Source organism: Procambarus clarkii, chromosome 42 (genome assembly GCF_040958095.1).
Source record: "Procambarus clarkii isolate CNS0578487 chromosome 42, FALCON_Pclarkii_2.0, whole genome shotgun sequence".
Lineage (NCBI taxonomy): Eukaryota > Metazoa > Arthropoda > Malacostraca > Decapoda > Cambaridae > Procambarus > Procambarus clarkii.
In genome coordinates this window covers 21,113,520-21,132,765 of record NC_091191.1, presented here as the reverse complement: position 1 = coordinate 21,132,765, position 19,246 = coordinate 21,113,520, and the positions used below count along the sequence as shown (strand labels likewise).

General features: G+C 42.8%; 1 protein-coding gene across 1 annotated transcript in view; it reads right to left on the bottom strand.

Moving 5' to 3' along the window:
* LOC123748159 (kelch-like protein 18) overlaps positions 1-19,246 on the bottom strand; it is a 230,098-nt gene that overhangs the window by 98,239 nt on the left and 112,613 nt on the right. The window contains exons 3-6 of the mRNA XM_069339937.1: positions 17,402-17,542; positions 15,931-16,129; positions 9,523-9,683; positions 1,728-1,864 (exon numbers count right to left, since the gene is read on the bottom strand). Of these exons, the coding sequence (XP_069196038.1) occupies positions 1,728-1,864; positions 9,523-9,683; positions 15,931-16,129; positions 17,402-17,542 (638 nt within the window). The remainder of the gene's footprint in view (positions 1-1,727; positions 1,865-9,522; positions 9,684-15,930; positions 16,130-17,401; positions 17,543-19,246) is intronic.

Sequence of the window (19,246 nt, the reverse complement as noted above, 5' to 3'; positions counted from 1 at the left end):
AACTAGCTGTGTAGTACCTCGCTCTGTCGAGTTCTGTCCTCTCATTTAGCTTTCAGTAGTAGTTTTAACCAGAATAGGGGTTTGTTTTGGAGTACTTACCTTTCTGGGTGCCTGGCCCGGTTGAAGGCAGACATAGAATGCTCCAAATCACAAATGCATTTCTATAGACCATTGCTCCTTGTGCCTCTCTGAGGGGGGGCAAGGTTCTGGCTTGGCCTATGGTTCTTGGCCCATAGGCCTACCAGGTTCATAGTCCCTGGTAGGCCTATGAACTCCAGTCACACTGACTGATGCCAAAGTCAAATAATATCCATATCAGTCTGGATAGCTCCAGGGAGCCATAGGGGCTCCCCCCAGAAAAGAACTTCAAATTAGACACCTATTAAATTATGAGAACAGGCTGGCAAAAAAAATTATAATTTACTGTTATATCCAACACGAGTTGAGGATACAAATGAGTAAATTTTTTTCAGTTGTATTTATATAATTTTTATTTATCATAAAGTTTAAAGTGAAATCATTCTTCATGAGACTTTCTCTACCTCTAACTTACCATAACTACCAGAGGAGTAAAGCAGATACAGAATACTTAAATGCCCCTAACAAACATTAATGTAAAAATATAAGTGAAATAGTGAGCTATCAACAGAAAAAAATCCTTAATAAAAGCTAACTTTATACAGGTGCATACTAAATGATTATTCATAATTGATAAAATGCAAATACATATTCCAAGACTGTGGTGCTTGCAAATAACTGGAATGGATATCAGTTCTAAAAAAATAGAAAGTAAATCCTATGCCTTCATGTATTGATGCAATAAACAATTGAGAAGATAATAAATATATTTTTAAACAAGAGTATACAACATGCAGAAAACTTAATCTCCATTGATTACATTTTTGAAGGAATTGTTCACAATTTATCAATATGAAAAGGTCCAGAGGTGTGAGGAAGTATAATATCTACACAAGCCTTTGGGTACAATATATAATGGCATAGAACAAAAGTTACTGTATCTGCGATACATAATCATGATACATCATTACCCACAAGATACGGAAAAGATAACAAAATTTGGTAAATGACAGTGCACAAAGTGTTGACAACTCTGTAGACAAACATCAAACAAAGTAGACTTTATTGGAGAGAACATTTTGCCTGTAAGGATTTTAATCAAATGCGTGTACTAGCCCTGTGTCTCTTTGTTAGCTCTACTGAAGCCACTATCAGCAAAACAACACCTCCATTAAAGTCTACTCTCATCTTAGTGTTTCTGTACAACACACCTTCTACAGAAAACCATCCAGAAGTGACAAAGCAATATTAATAACCAATGACAAAATGAGTTAGTAAGCAAGCAAAACTACAAGATTACAAGATGCTTTGGAAATGAAGGTATCAGCATGCACATATGTCAAAGCTAAATATTCAAAGGTTTATTAAGACTAACAAAACAAATGAGAAGAATGTAAATTTCAAATGATGATGTTGATTATAAAATTGTAGAATAATTATCATTTCTCAAAAATGAGTCTTGTCTTGGATTCACCCCTTGCAGTTTCTGGTCCATTTAAGAGAAATCTTGATCTTAACTTCTTGGCACCAACCTTCAATTTCTCCAATCTGTTTTGTTAAAATTATATTCAATCTCTAATTTTATTTGAAAGAGCCTGGATTTTTCTTATCAAATGTATTTGTCATCGGCACATCATCAATATTCTTACCTGATTTTGTAAGGCCACCAACAGCATATATAAGACCAACTATGTCATTACAACACCGTGGTCTTGTTCGAAAGCTTTGGAGCAGTGGCCGTCTTTCTGGCATTAGGTGATAATCTTTCGCCTCGTCTAACAAATCTCTGTGAAAGAAACAAAGAATTTATAAACATAACATTTGCCTCTTGTTACGAGATGTGTTGCCCCTCGCTATCAACTTGGCTACATACTGTAAATTAGGTAAACATTACACCATGCGAATTGGCATGTTTGTATATAGTGCTGTATTACATATTTTGTACCAGAAAGAATAATTATATTCAGCAAGTTTAGATTACAAAGTCAGAATGGATGACAATGAGTAATCTCCAGAGAAGTAATGGAGCACTTACATTAAACATTAAGGAATTCACTAAAACAAATTAGGAATGGTTATTCCAATTTAATGTCATGGATGACAATGTGAACACAGATGGAAGTAGTAAAGCAAGTTTTCTGAGGGTAGCCCCTTGTGGCTACCTGAAATTACACTCTCTGATAGTGTGCCATACTAATGGGTCCCATCAGTCACAGAATTCTATTGGCCTACTAAAGGCCAGTGTCAGAACCTGGCCCCCTCAGAGGTGAAGGGAGTAGTGACATTTGTGCCACCACACGTAAAGGCACCCAGAAAGTCAGCAAAACAAAACAAACCCCTGCTGGCTTTAACAGACTGCAGTCTAGAGAACCACCTAAAGAACTACCTCAACAATGTTAACAAACTATCAAAATTAAATGAAACTAACACAAACTTGTTCACCCCACCTCCTCCCCTCATTTAGGGGAAGGAGGGAGACAGCCTGAGGTCAGCTGGCTGCTCCCCTCAGTTCTATTCTGATGGTACAGAGCACCACTTGGTTTCTGAACTTTAGTTATCCGAAACTTCCAGTTTCCCGATTGGAGTTGGGGAGTCATGCTACCCGAACAAAGTTCGGGTAGGAAGGGGTCCGCCAAGTGTCACGCCAGCCTGTGGTGGTGGGTGGAAGATGGTCCAGTTTGCCCACTGTGACTTCACAGATTCACAGCCTATTATTCCTATTATTTTGAATTGTCGTAAGGCAGGAATGTTCATTCTGTGCTTTTGTTTTACTTATCTGCACAATCAAGAAACATCTGTACACCATGTTGGCTCCAAATGCACGCATTGCGTCAGTGATGGATGACTGGTGGGTGGATGGATGGGAGAGCTTAGGTGGGAGGCAGTATGAGAGAGAGGGGAGAATCAGTGAGAGAGGGGGAGAATTTGTCAGAAAGGGAGGGAGAGATGCTAGGACGGAGGTGGAGGTAGGGAGAGATGCTAGGAGGTAGGCAGGAAGGGAGGGAAGTAGTGAGAATTAGGGAGGGGAAGGAAGGAAGGAAGGAAGGAAGGAAGGAAGGAAGGAAGGAAGGAAGGAAGGAAGGAAGGAAGGAAGGAAGGCAGGAAGGAAGGCAGGAAGGAAGGCAGGAAGGAAGGAAGGAAGGAAGGAAGGAAGGAAGGAAGGAAGGAAGGAAGAAAGGCAGGAAGGAAGGAAGGCAGGCAGGAAGGAAGGCAGGCAGGAAGGAAGGAAGGCAGGCAGGCAGGCAGGCAGGCTGGCAGGCAGGCTGGCAGGCTGGCAGGCTGGCAGGCAGGCTGGCAGGCAGGCTGGCAGGCAGGCTGGCAGGCAGGCTGGCAGGCTGGCAGGCAGGCTGGCTGGCTGGCTGGCAGGCAGGCAGGCAGGCAGGCAGGCAGGCAGGCAGGCAGGCAGGCAGGCAGGCTGGCAGGCAGGCAGGCAGGCAGGCAGGCAGGCAGGCAGGCAGGCAGGCAGGCAGGCAGGCAGGCAGGCAGGCAGGCAGGCAGGCAGGCAGGCAGGCAGGCTGGCAGGGAGGCAGGGAGGCAGGGAGGCAGGCTGGCAGGCTGGCTGGCTGGCAGGCTGGCAGGCAGGATAGCAGGCAGGCTGGCAGGCAGGCAGGCAGGCAGGCAGGGAGGCAGGCTGGCAGGCTGGCTGACAAGCAGAGAGGCAGGCTGGATGGCAGGCAGGGAGGCAGGCTGGATGGCAGCCAGAGAGATAGGCAGGATGGCAGGCAGAGAGGGAGGCAGACTGGATATGGCAGGCAGAGGGAGGCAGGCTGGATGGCAGGCAGAGAGGGAGACAGGCAAGCTGGATGGCAGGCAGGCAGGCTGGCTAGCTGGCAGGCAGGCAGACAGGCAGGCTAGCTGGCAGGCTGGCTGGCAGGCTGGCTGGCAGGCTGGCTGGCAGGCTGGCTGGCAGGCTGGCTGGCAGACTGGCTGGCAGACTGGCTGGCAGGATGTTCCTGCAGGTTGGCAGGAAATATCCAGAGGATGTTTGCCAGACGTCTTAATAATCAGCTAGGAACAATTAAGGACTTTTATAAAGCGGATCAGGACTTCACTTATTGGTGAGTACAAACAAAATACGGTCGCATTTACGCTATGAACCTGTCGATTTTTTCCCATAGAGTTTTGTCCATAAATTTTTCATAATTTTTTTTTACATTTCTAATTTATTTTTCCCTTTATTTCTCATTTACGAACTTACATGTTAACCGACGGGTCTCGTCCCCAAGGGGTTCGGAAACCAAGTGGTGCTCTGTAGCATGTGCCGGGTAGCCTCCCTATTGCTCTGGCTCCAGTGTTTTGCTTTTGGCTAAATGGTGATTTTTGCCTTTGTAGCAATTCCTGTAAACTACAGTGTAGTGAGCGCCAGGAGTTAAGACTGCTTGGAGCTGCATGTGCTCGAGGTTCTCTTACCTGTGCTCTCCTTAGTAGTGCAATCCCTTGAGCTGCCAGGGTTAGCTTCATTGGAGTGTTCAGGTATCACTCCTTTAGAGGTCCTCTTTTCTCGTGGTGGCCTCACCCACAATGAGCCATTTGACTTTGACTGTCTATTTTTTCTTGGGCCTGGAGTGATTTTGGCTGGCAAAGGAGTGCACTGGTTACTCGCGAGCTGCAATTACAATGCTCCGAGGTTGGCCTTCACAGCTACAGGAAACAAGCTGTGTTGGCTTACTTGTATCTGTGTCAGGAATACACTTATTGTATAGGACAAGTGCAGCATCTCAGTGCCTGGGTGTCCTGCTTGGTTTTCCCCTCAGACCCTGGAAATCCCTGTGGGTTCAGTGGTCCCACTGATAGTCCCACAGTACCTGCCCTCACTTCATGCAAGTTTGAGGCTCACACATCGTCTGTGCCATGTGGTGACAATCATTCCTTCTGCCTGTTCCATGCTGCTGTTGGGTTGGTGACACCTTCGACCCTGAGTCATGTGAGGTTTATTCCTATCATGTTGTTCTCTTTTATGACCCTACTGATGAGGTTAGGGTTTATCAGGCAGCAACCGCTCTGCATCTTTGATTTTCTGTATTACAGCAGTTTAGGTTGTGTGTCTGGTTGGATGCTTTGAAGCTGCCCTGATTGAGGGACTTGGAATTGGAGGTGTTGGTTAATTCACCCTTGGTTCCATCCATGCCTCCTTTTCCTTCCCCTTTGGGCATAAGTCACTCTTCCTCTGATCCTCTTCCCTTGATTCCGGTCCCCAAAGTATTTGAGGGTTACAGAGTCAGGGTAGGGTTTAGCTCGGAACGTGATTTGGTCAGCTCCGTGGGGTTGCCCTTTCCAATTCGGGCGTAGAGGTAGTTGAGCTTACTTGTCCCACCATGGTTTCTGGATCTTCTTTTCAGCCAGCCCATTCTTCCTTTGTAGCCTCTTTCTTGGACTTTACTTATATAACCCGGGCAGTAGGCATGGACGATGGCTCTGTCCTGGAGCCCTCTGCCGTGGCTTCCATGGCAAGGGGGAGTCAGAGTTGGGGCCCCTTGGATCCCTTTTGACTGTGTAGTTCCTGGTGCCTTCCATGGAGGGTCTTTGGTTTCAGAGGGAGGGGTTTTCATATCTCCCTCCCTTCATGAATGCGGCTTCCCTCAGGGTTCGATTCAGATTGCCTTTGGGCCCTTTGGGGTCAGTTTCCTTCCTCTCAGGTCCCCCTGGCAGAGGCTAAGGAGGCCCATTTTCACGTACCTCTTGCATGAATTGGTTTATGCCTCATTGATGGCGAGTTTGGGCATTCCGCGGGTGCGCGCAGTAATTCTGAAAAGTGTATAATCTTTTCAACTTTGTTACCTCAATTCTCGTCCTAGGCTTTTCAATTTGGTATCATTGTGTTCGCAATAGGACTAAAGGCATATTAAGTCCAAATGCCCAGCGTACCATCCACAACAAACAGAGAAAGTGAGAGCATGTTACCCGGAAGCGCGCAAGACCGATAAAATGTGTACACTCCTTTCACTTTGGTCACCTCAATTCTCGTTCTAGGTCTTTCATTTTGGTATCAATGTGTTCGCAATAGAATTCCCAACAGGAATATATGCATATAATGTCAAAAACAGCGGCGCGCTCCATCCGCCGACAAGATGAAAGTTACCAGAAAGAGAGCGCTGCACCACCCCAAGGCGCCTCTCATTACAATAGAGCGCGCGGTCATACCGAAATGTGCATACTCTCTTCAACTTTGTCATCTCAATTCTTGTCCTAGGTTTTTCAATTTGGTATCAGTGTGTTTGCAATAGAATTCTCTACAGGACTAAATGCATATAAAGCCCAAAAGCCAGGAGAGAAAGTGAGAGCGTGTTACCCGGGAGCACGCAAGAGCAATAAAATGTGTACACTCTCTTCACTTTGGACATCTCAATTCTCGTCCTAGATCTTTCATTTTTGTGTCATTGTGTTCGCAACAGAATTCCCTACAGGAGTACATGTAAATATAAAGTCCAAAAGCCCGGCGTCCCACCCACAGCCAACAGAGAACCTGACGGTACGTTACCGCAGTGAGTGCTAATAATGAGCAATAAAATGGGTATACTCTTTTCAACTTTGTTACCTAAATTCTGGTCCTAGGTCTTTCATTTTGGTATCAATGTATTTGCAATGAAATTCCCTACAGGTGTATATGCATATAATGTCCAAAACCGCGGCACGCCCCTCCCGAAGCCGCCGCTAATTTGCCACCGGAAACGATGCAATGCTGCGTCGTTACCGGACTACCCCCGAGTAAAATAACGACGCAATGCTGCGTCGTTACCGAGCCAAAGTGTTAAATTAACACTTTATGCGGATCAGGACATAACCTGGAGTCCTGTTTGCCTAACCGCTTCCGCAATGTGGACATTAAATGATGTCCTCAAAAAAATATTTGTATAAAATTCAATTTTAATCCGATTTACTTTGGGTTTGTTTCAAACTGCGCGCCATGAGGCTCTCTTTCTCACCACTAGGCTGCATGGTACAATAAGTTCATGAAAAGTGTGGACCACTTCAATCAAATGGCATTAGCATTTTACCAGGAAAACTCACAAGTGGACCAAAAAGATAACGTTTATTTCCTGCAAATGGCATTGCATAATGCCTTTGTTTTGTACAAATACAACACAACTGATCAAGAAAAGCTAACATTGCTACAGTTCCACGAGGTGGCAATTTGGGCCCTATTGCGCTGGGACCCGGAAGATTGGCCTCAAACAGCAACAGTATCTCAACACTTGCGGCACACTCCAGACATAAATGATGACAGGTCCTGCCTATGCTGACGCCATGCAAACTCCCGGACCATCTGGTGTGAGGCGGCCTTTGTTCACTTCAACACCTCAAGCTGAAGCAGCAACCAAATCAGAACCCGAGATGTCTGGCACACTGCCATTTGACGAGACGGTTTTGTCAGATGACTTTGACTCTGACTCAAATGTTGAACCTCCAGCGATTCAGTTGATTCTGAAAATCGCATGAACTACAAACTGAAACGAGTATTTTGATACCAGAATGAACACTGTATCACATAAACTGCCATAAGTAGACTCGAACCTTCATAGATTTTTTTTTGGGTGTAGCGTGTGTCTGCATGAGTGTCCCAAACGGGTTGCAGGTGGGTGACTAGCCGTTTATACTGGTAATGCTTCCCCCATATCATGTATTATATGCATATGTCTGTTTAGGGAATTTTATTCCGATCAATGTACAACCAAAAATAACTGTGTGCAACAAGTATAAACTTGACAAACATAACAACAGTAAAAACATTTCGTGTGTGTTTGACACTCACTGATATGTTCCAGCGTTGTTTTATATTTGGCACTATTCTATCTTACGCTTTGTTGATCTTTTTTACCTACGGGCTCATAGAACATTCTATTGCGAACACATTGGCACAAAAATGAATGACGTACATAGAATAATAATGTCAGGACAGTGAAATAAGTATAAACTTTCAAAGCGCCGTATCGCACATGTGACGTCGCGTCACCGATACCGGGTAACAGTTCCGCTACTTTCCACACTCTTGCGGGTGGGCCGCGACCATTATTCTACGTTTATATTTATATCACCGTGTAGGGAATTTCATTGTGAGTCCATTGATACCAAAATTAACGCTGTAGGACAAGTGTGGAGGTGATAAAAATCCCAAGAGTAAAAACATTTTGTTGCTGTTGGGCGCTCACGGCGAGTCATCTACGTAGGTTTTTATTTGGTGCTGGTATCCCTATACATTTCACGACCTTTTTTACTGATGTTCTTCTAGATAATTTTATTGCGAACACGGTACCAAAATGAAATACGTAGCTCGAGAACTAAGGCCAGGAGAGTAAAAAGAGTATACACATTTTTGTTTTGACGCTTAAGCGACAAAAACGCCGCGCGCACATACAGGTACCGCTTTTTTTTAACCTTAGCCGGGCGGGCGAAAGTGTTAAGTGTGTACATAGTGTTAAAATTAAAGTTGCAGAAATTTTAGTGTACAATAGTTTTCATGAACTGTATTGTAGTACTCAACATACAGCAGAACTAATTTTAATCACACAGTGCTAACGCCATAATGCACTGCAGTACGTATTTACTGTAGAGCATTCACAACTTCACGAAACTTCAAGATGGACATAACTCCAACAATAAGGTAAATAAATGAATTACAGTATTTTTTAGTAGAGTAGTAAAATATAGGTACAGTATGTAATATGATAATGCATTTTTATTGTGTATAAGAAAAAAAAGACACCGACGCAAACGCCTCCTGAAGGTCACCTCTTGCAATGAATCCAACGCTCCAACGCACTGGGGTTGGTCCCATATAGTACGTCGAATCGAGGTTGTACAGTATGTAGCTTCAGCATAGAACCCACACCTTGTAAAACATACATAGAAACTTGACAAAGTTCAAAGGTTTGCAACTCGATTAGCATCAGAATTGAGATACCTGTCAATGCTTGCCTCATAGCTGAGGAGGTATCTTCCTCAGCTTCTCTTAATCATCATAGGCATCATCATAACTTCTCTTAACCTCTCCTCATAGCTGAGGAGAGGTTAAGAGAACTCGCCCTCACAACCTAGGAGAAGAGAAGCAGCAGAGGGGGATATGATAGCTACATACAAGACCTTAACGGGAACAGATAAAGTGAATAAAGGAAGCCTATTTATATTAAAAGGAGGTAGGACAAGGGGACATCGGTGGAAGGTGGACATGCAATTGAGTCGAACACAGATATGTAAGTGCTTGTTCCCTGTATGGGTACCAAGTGGAGTGCAATGAAAGGAGATTATTGAAGCCAATTCCAGCCACATTTAAAAAAGAAATATGATGATAACTTTAATGTTGAGAGGGGTAATTGGCATGCTAGATAAGAATGGCTAGGAGGCGGGGGCATAAAGAGCTATCTCACTCTCCCATAGTCATTGACAGGCAAGAACCATAATCAGGTAAAACAAATAGCACTAGTTATGGTAACAAAAATCAACACCTACCTGCATTCATGAGATGATCTGATTAAGTTTTCAGTGGCAACACGGTCTGTCAGGTACTGTGGGGTTAGCAATGGCATGCGTACTTTTGTTAACAACTCTGGCAAGCTGTGACTTCGCTGGTCCAGGTCTCGCTTCGTCCAAGCCATGACAGCCTCAAATACCTGCTTAAAATTAAAACAGAATTTTGCATGTATTGTACATGAAATTAAATATTTTTACACAAACACATGTCAAATTAGCATTCAGCCTAGCAGGCATTTTTTATTATACAATGCAACACCAATTAAGGAAACTTCGCACCGACAAATCACCAGTCGCAACCTCTAAGCCGCTCTGATGGGTTTGGTAAACTCATAGCATGTGGTCAAGAGCTCAGCCTGGCTCAGCATGTTTTGCTTGAAATTCTAACTGCAAGCATTGTATACATATTATTTTCTTCCTATTTCTAATGATATACCATCATTTTGCAAGTGCAATGATACAATGGGCAGTAAATAATGTTATTTGTATCACAGAATATGTACCGTAGATCATAGGTATGCACATATATTCATGTCACTATGATATGTACTATATTATTTGCTAAAGAACAATAAACCTTCAATTTTTGGTGTTATTATATTAGATTCATACTTTATATATAACTATGTACTGTACATTTACTTACACAATCATGAACCACCAAACAGTTCTGGTGGGAGTGTGTAATGAAATTCAAGTCATCATAGTAGCGCACACACTACCAGCAGATTGTGTCAGCAGACAGTCTGCTGTTCGGAGGCTGGAAGATAAGTTCGGAGGCGAAGTATCAATCACGCGAAAACCGCATATTGGAGGGAAGGAGGGTTGCCAGGGAGCTTCCAGGGCTCACCCAGAAAATGGTGTTTCATTATATTCAATGATGGTTTTCAGTGCAGAGCCCCTTTGACTCCCTAGAGCTACATGACCAAAGATAAGGAAAAGAGGTACTTACCCGAGCTCTCAACGTAAACTTGAGACAATGGGCTGCAACCTGTGACCCAAACCAACACAAGAACGCCCAGGCCCAGGAACATTAACCAAATACCAGGCGGCCAGACCCTGTTTGACCTTCAAAATTCCCCTGCAGCCGAATATCAGCCCAAGATATGTTGCCAAACACGGCAGCCAATGCAGCAAATTCCTAACGTCATGGGCACGATGATAGACCGCAGGCTGGCTAGACTTAATAACCCTGTGGCCAACTTGGGAGACACAAGCCCTGGAACAGGGAACGAGGGAAAGCGTATCAACCCAAAGTACATCCCTGGCCACAGAAGCCGAAGTGCGCAGGTAACGGCGAAGAGCCGCAACTGGGCACAACACATCATACATACACAGCCTGACCAACCAAGCATCAATAATCCAAGGACTCCTCCAGAAAGCAACCATCTCATTCTTCGCCAGAAAATAAGAAGGCTGCAACCAAACAAACCGACTACCAGGACCGAAGGAGCAGAAACCCCTGCGCCAGAGGAGGGTATGAAGCTCATCGACTCAATCCCCAGAGGCCAATACCGATAGAAACAGTCTTGGAAACACAATCTTGAACCGAAAGGGCCATCATGAACCAAGGAGAAAAAAGATAGGAGAGCACACTGTCCAAGGACTAGAATGACTCAGGTGGTGCCTAAAACAATCAGGCAGGAGGCAAAACAAAGCACAAGAAAGCTTCCAGAACAGGGCAGAAGCAACATTCACCCCGAACGCAAGGTGGAGCAACTCCGCCAACACCGTATGATACGAGGCGACAGTATTAGGCATCAAATGACGGTCCTAAAACAGCCAAGACAGAAAGGACAAGATAACCCAATCAGAAACGGAAGACAACCTACGAAGAGAGAAAATGGCGGAAAGAACGAGAGGAAACTTCATACTGTCGCCGAGCCGAAGCTCTCAGGTGGGACACCATCAACAAAACCACTTGATCACCATACAAATGGTGATAAACCTGTGTCAAAAAGATCAAATGTGAAGAGTGGAAGGGAAGACCGAACAGCAGTATACCGGACCACTCAGACCTGCTGGAAGAGGCAGAGCCGCAGAAAACGCCCCAGATTTGGACACTGAGCAAGCAGCGCCTGAAACCAAGGCTAGGTCGGCCACCAAGGGGCCACGAGGACTATTCTCCCGTGGTAAGACTCCAACTGAGCCAGATGTTGGAAATTTCCAACACATAATCACTCACAATTAGTACTTTAAGAAGAATTCCTGTACTAATAATTATATTTACTAATACTAATAATCAGTAGTGAAATAATATTAATACATTCCTACTGCGTAATAACTGTGCCAAGTCTTTCCTACTGTTTATGGTGATGTTGCATCAACAGCCCGCCACAGGGAATAATTTCCACATATCTGTGGATCAAATAGTCCAGTTATTTATCTTCCTTTATTAAGGATAATCGTTATTAATGAATTTACTTTCTGGGGGAGGGGGAAGCCCCGTCGGATCCCTGGGGCTATCCCAGGCTGATATGCTAATGTCAGACTAATGTATCGGACTGGAGAAATGTCACAAGTGGAGTACCACAGGGTTCAGTTCTTGCACCGGTGATGTTCATTATCTACATAAACGATCGACCAGATGGAATACAGAATTATATGAACATGTTTGCTGATGATGCTAAGATAATAGGAAGGATAAGAAACTTAGATGATTGTCATGCCCTTCAAGAAGACCTGGACAAAAGAAGTACAGTGGTACCTCGCATAACGATCGCCCCAAAAGACGAAGATTTTGGGTAACGAACGGCTCGATCGGCGTCAAATCGTCCCGTATGACGAACGCTGGTTTGAGTAACGTCAACACCACATGGTGGGGTCGTGCTGCTTCTTGCACATTCTTAGACGCCTCCGATGATGCACATAAATTATGTTGTTCTTCTTTAAAGATGCTAATGATGCTGGGATATAAAGGGGTGACTGCTGAGATGTTGCAAAGCATTGACATTTTTGTAGGAAAAAAGAAATGAAATGTCTGATATACAACAAATGTCAAAAAGGTTTGTTCGGCAGGTAGGCCGAACAAACATTATGCTCCATTATGACAAAGATTGTCATAATGGAGCAGCCTACCCAACAAACACTGAACGAACCTTTTCTATAACGAATATGAAAGACAAGGGCTGCTGGCTGGGTTAGTACTGAGTGAGCAACCATTTGTGGCACACGTGCCTCTGGCTCCCAAACACTTGTCCGACACGGTGTTGAAAGACTGCGCTCAGTCGGTGCAATTCAGACCCTATTGTTTGAAGAACATAAGGGTCATAACATAGGTGAAGCTAGGCGCAATAAGGGCTTAACACAACAGTCGGATGCCAGTGATACAGCACCTATGAGGATGATACAGCGAGCGTATCCAGTTGTAGCTCTGAGCCCCACCCTTGCCATCTCCAATTTATATAGATGAATCGTTTTCTGCGTTTAGTGATGATGCATCTGATACAAGTAGCATAGATGAACAGGGTTAGTGGCTTCCATGGTGGTATTGTCCATAGATATTTTCAAGAATACCTGAATCTCTTCCTGACTGATGGACACTCTTTAAAGCTAGCTGAATCTCTTCCTGTGTGGGACCTTACAAAGCGATCTTTTCAAGACTACCTTACAAATCTCAAAAAAAAAAAAAAAAAAAAAAAAAAAAAAAAAAAATTGAGCTTTTCCTATAATTGTTTCAATACTACCTTATGCTTTACAAGCTTGCCTACATACCACCTACAAGTACTAAAGCCAAGGGTGCACGAGAGTGCGTTATTTGCAAGCACACAGAACGATGAAACAGGAAACGAAAATCTATCTGTAGCTGGTGCAAGGAGAGCAAAGTCGTGGTGAATACCATGGACTACTTCGTTGACTATTACCCACCTCCAAAGTACTGAGTGTGTAATACAGTGTGTTACTGTGTAAATAGTATGTGAAACTGTACATATTGTAATTTTAGTGAATTTTTACCACGTAATATTGTGACAATAAACATTTATTGTGGACACCTTACTGACACATGTACCACAGTTCCATGGAAAATTATGAACATTCTACTGTATACATATTGTAAAGGTCACAAATATGCATCATATACGATAAAAGAAACAAATAAAACCGCATTGGAAATACATAGAAAAAATATTTGAAAATATATTTGTGGCAAAACGCGGTGCTTGAATGTCCCGCGCGACCGTGTCTGAATGCTTCACACACGGGTGACCAGGCCCGGATGACGTCACAGCGCACCTTGTCCACGTCCCCACAGCCAAAGTAAGTGGAATTTGGTAATTATTTTTACATAGACATGTTCAGGGAAGGTAATTTATCATTTTACAAAGAAAAATTATATTTTGGGGAACATTTGATGTCATGCACACTGGGGGAATTTCACAGTAAACACAGTGCATCACACTGGTTACATAGGGGACACTCGTTTTGTATGACGTCCGTTTCACATGACGAACATGGAACGGATTAAATTCGTTACTCGAGGTACCACTGTATATGGAGCACCACTTAGCAAATGGAATTTAATGTTAATAAATGCCATGTTATGGAATGTGGAATAGGAGAACATAGAACCCACACAACCTATAAATTATGTGAGAAATCTTTAAAGAATTCTGATAAAGAAAGAGATCTAGGGGTGGTTCTAGATAGAAAACTATCACCTGAGGTCCACATAAAGAATATTGTGCAAGGAGCCTATGCCACGCTTTCTAACTTCAGAAGTGCTTTTAAATACATGGATGGCGATATACTAAAGAAACTGTTCACGACTTTTGTTAAGCCAGGGAGGGAGCCGGTCGGCTGAGCGGACAGCACGCTGGACTTGTGATCCTGTGGTGCTGGGTTCAATCCCAGGCGCCAGCGAGAAACAATGAGCAGAGTTTCTTTCACCCTATCCCCCCTGTTACCTAGCAGTAAAATAGGTACCTGGGTGTTAGTCAGCTGTCACGGGCTGCTTCCTGGGGGTGGAGGCCTGGTCGAGGACCGGGCCGCGGGGACACTAGTGCCCCGAAATCATCTCAAGATAACCTCAAGCCAAAGCTAGAATATGCAATGGTTGTGTGGTGCCCATATGTGGTGCCCATAGAAGCACATCAACAAACTGGAAAAGGTGCAAAGACATGCTAGTAAGCGGTGATATGATCATTAAGTACAAAATAGTAACAAGAATTGATAAAATTGATAGGGAAGATTTCCTGAGACCCGGAACTTCAAAGAAGAGGAGGTCATAGATTTAAACTAGCTAAACACAGATGCCGAAGAAATATAAGAAAATTCACTTTCGCAAACAGAGTGGTGGATGGTTGGAACAAGTTAGAGGAACAAGTGAGAAGGTGGAGGAGGCCAAGACCATCAGTAGCTTCAAAGCATTATATGACAAAGAGTACTGGGAAGACGGGACAGCACGAGCGTAGCTCTCATCCTGTAACTACACTTAGATAATTACACTTAGGTAATTTCACTTATCAACAGACATTGTCTTCCAAGTAAAATGTCATACACCAATTCAAATTTGACTATGAATTTGACGTCGTACACTAAAAAATTCATAATCTAGGGCAGTGGTACACCAAGGTATCACTGTACTAAAATACAAAACAAATACACAAACAAATAGCCACCAAAAAGACAAAAACAGTCCAAGATGGTCAGCATTTATCTGAAAAACTGAGACCCTTAGAGCAATGAGGCAGGCAGCGGAGTTTAACCAGCAAACTTGTAAGGTTTGCACCATGCACATGATTGGGAATTGAAGAGGAAGGTGCACAGGAATAACTAAAGTGTTTCACCACCAAGAAGTCCATTAGTTTCGGGGCTTCATTACCCAGTTTTATACATATTGTATACCTTGCTGTTGTCTGCTTTGATTTGCCCAACTTTCTGGTGGCCTTTTCTCGGTAAGGGCAATTTAGTCCCCCTGTTCCTTGCACCTCTCTAGATGGGGTAAGGTTTTGGCCTCTGGTCCCCAGTAGACTTATTTATAGCTGACATGAATTTAATTAGATGAAACTTGCTAGGCAGCAAGCACCAAGGAGCCACCATACCTTGTGATGATTTCGGGGCTCAACGTCCCCGTGGCCCGGCCCTTGACCAGGCCTCCTATAGAGTATAGAGCCTCCCCAGCAATAGTCATAGACTTAAACATTGAACAAATACAAAGGGAGTGTACCTGGGTAAAATACAAGGGAAAAGTGTGTAGGTTGACAAATTATATAAGGTGGAAAAACACATTGTATGAAATTATATAGCAATTATAAAGCATTAGAGATAGGCACAATAATGCTAACATACTCTTGAAATGTATAAGAAATTTTCTTGCTTTAATTTTTTTAATCACAAAAATGTTTGTTAATTAATACTGGTACACAAGAACATAAGCAAGCAACTTACACTTTCTTCACTTTGAACATTAAGTTCATCACGGGAAATAATTTCTCTTACATCTGAGAAAGAGAGATTCAGGAATTCCTCAGATACAGAAACTTCGACAAAGTGTTTTTGAAGATAACGATTACTTGCTTCTACCAATGACCAACAAGCCAAGGTGTCCGCAAATGTTCTGATTCCTAAAACGTTGTGTGGGTGTAACCTGTAAAAATAAAAAAATATACATTACCTTGTACTTGAAACAAATAACAGCTGATATGTATTACATAACATATTATCTGAAGTAAAAACTCTTCCTTAGGGGAAAATGCAGCACTGAATATAATAAAATACAGTACAACGGTGTTCTCTCTTGAACGAACTATACGGAGCGAGGCCAAATCGTTTCATCACGGAATTCGTTCTACCCATCAGCCCTAATCAATCCCGACCTTCCATGTGAAAAAACAAAGCTCCCACATCCATAATATAAAAGATCACAGAAAAACTATTTGTTATGTACTTAACATTTTAAACATGGTACATGATAGAACAATCATTGGTGAGCAATTCTTTGTCAAAATCATAACTGTGAGACTATTATTGGTGGCCACTAATATGACAAACAGAAGACAACCTACGGAGAGAGGGGAAATGGCGGAAAGAATGCCAAGAGACTTCATACTGTCGCCAAGACGAAGACAGCAGAAGAAAACCATCAACGAAGCCACCTGATCACCATACAAGTAGTGATACACCCATGTCAAAAAGACCAGAAGTGAAGAGCGGAGGAGTATATCGAACCATCCAGGTACCAGACCGGCACGATTTGCTGGAAGAAGCAGAGTTGCGGAAAACACCCTGAGTTCAGACACCGAGCAAGCATCGCTTGAAACCAAGGCTGGACCGGCCACCATGGAGCCACAAGGACGACTCTCCCGCTGTAAGACTTCAATCGAGCCAGAACCAGAAGCAACAGCTGGACCAGGGAAGGGAAGAGGTACAAGTAACCCTTCCAGCCAAAAAAGCATCCACCGTGACAGCTCCGCAGTTGGGGAAGGGCGCCACATATATCGAGAGACACCAGGAGCATGCCGATGCAAAGAGGTCCACCTCCACCTCCAGGGGCCCGAATGTCAGGCAGAGCCAACTGAAGGAGTTGGCGTTGACCGTCCTTTTCGTGGACGGAATCTTTTCACCTAATGCCTCTTGTTCACCTAGGTACTCAGGAGTTAGTCAGCTTCTTGTTGGGTTGTATCCTGGGCAGGGTCAGTAATTCAGCCTTGGAGGGGGGGCAGACCTCATTAAAAGCCTAACATGTATGAATACACTTTGGCTTGCACTACAATACACACAGAAATCTCAATAGCGTGATACATCAAATGAACAAATCCTTTGGCTTCCTGTCCCCCGACACAATGAATTGAATTATACTGTATACCCAGATACCATATAATTTTATATATATATTACTAATCAATAACTTCTTTCTCACCTGTGCTTGAGGAAATCTGCACATGCTTCTCGCACTTTAGATAGTTGAAGGAAAGATGCCCCTACTAATAAACTTTGTACATTAGCACCATCAATCTTGACTTTTCCAGAATATGCGAAGTTGATTAGGGATTCCAGTGCACTGTAAAAAAAATATAAACATAATTAATAATTACTTATAATAATAATAATAATAATAATAATAATAATAATAATAATAATAAATAAATATATATATATATATATATATATATATATATATATATATATATATATATATATATATATATATATATATATATATATATATATATATATATATATATACACACACACACACACACACACACACACACACACATAACTGAAGCTGAAACTGAAAAAGAAGCTGAAACTGAACCTCGCCGAGGCAAAACATTTAAATGAGAGCAGGAATGAAGAAGAAATAAATTCTTTTTTCTACAAAGTGATAGGGGTAGGCAAACCAGTAAAGTGGTACATAAAGGCAAACCAACAAAATCAATAGAGAGAGGGGGAGTGAAGAATAAGGAGAGGGGGAACAAGTTCCTGAAGATTGCATACACCAACATAGATGGAGTGAGATCGAAGATACTGGAGTTAAGTGATGTAATACAGCTGCAGACACCAGACATTGTTGCACTCACGGAGACAAAACTTGAAGATGTAATTTTAAATGAGGTCATATTCCCGAGGGGCTACTCAATTTGGAGACGGGACAGAAAAATTAGGAAAGGCGGTGGCGTTGCTGTGCTGGTAAAAGAACACCTAAAGGTGAAGGAAATAATGACTGCCAATCCACAAGAAGTTGACATAATAGCACTAGAGATCTGCTATGAGGATGATAAACTAATGATGATAAATGCATATAGTCCACCGCCAAGCAGCACATGGTCAAAGGAGGAGCTAGATAGTAAACGTGAAGGTCTTATAACAATAATGAGAGAGATTATAGCGAGAGCGGATAACGATAGATCACGACTGTTGATAGTCGGTGACTTCAACTTGAAATCCATAGACTGGGAAGCATATGAAGCTAAAACAGAAGATTTTTGGACCTGTAAATTTGTAGACCTCATCCTGGAAACATTCTTGTATCAACATGTTAAACAAGCTACGAGGATGAGGGAAGGGGACGTTCCCTCCATGCTAGATTTGATATTTACCAGGAAGGAGGAAGAGATATTTGACATTCAGTACCTTCCTCCCTTGGGTAAAAGTGACCATGTCTTTTTGGGAATAAAGTATGCAATGCGTTATAAGCTGGAAGAAAATAAGGAGGTTGAAGCAGTTGAAAAACCAGACTTCAGGAGAGGACATTATGGTGACCTTAGAAATTTTTTTAGTGAGTATAATTGGACAGACTTGATGCTAGGCAAGGAAGTGAATGAGATGTATGGCAAGTTTTGTGAAATATATGATAAAGGCACAAAAAAATTTATACCAAAACAGAGATGCAGAACTAGGAAACAGGATTGGTTCAATAGAAATTGCGAGAGGGCTAGAGACCGAAAGACACAAAAATGGAATCAATACAGGAAGAGGCCGAACCCCCAAACATACCAGCGATACAAAGATGCGAGAAACAACTACACGGCAGTGAGGAGAGAGGCAGAAAGAAATTTTGAAAAAGGGATTGCGGACAAATGTAAAACAGAACCAGGTCTATTCTATAAATTCATAAACAACAAATTGCAGGTAAAGGATAATATTCAGAGGTTGAAAATGGGAAATAGATTCACGGAAGATGAAAAGGAAATGTGTGAAACACTAAACGAAAAGTTCCAAAGTGTGTTTGTACAAAATGAAATCTTTAGGGAACCAGATA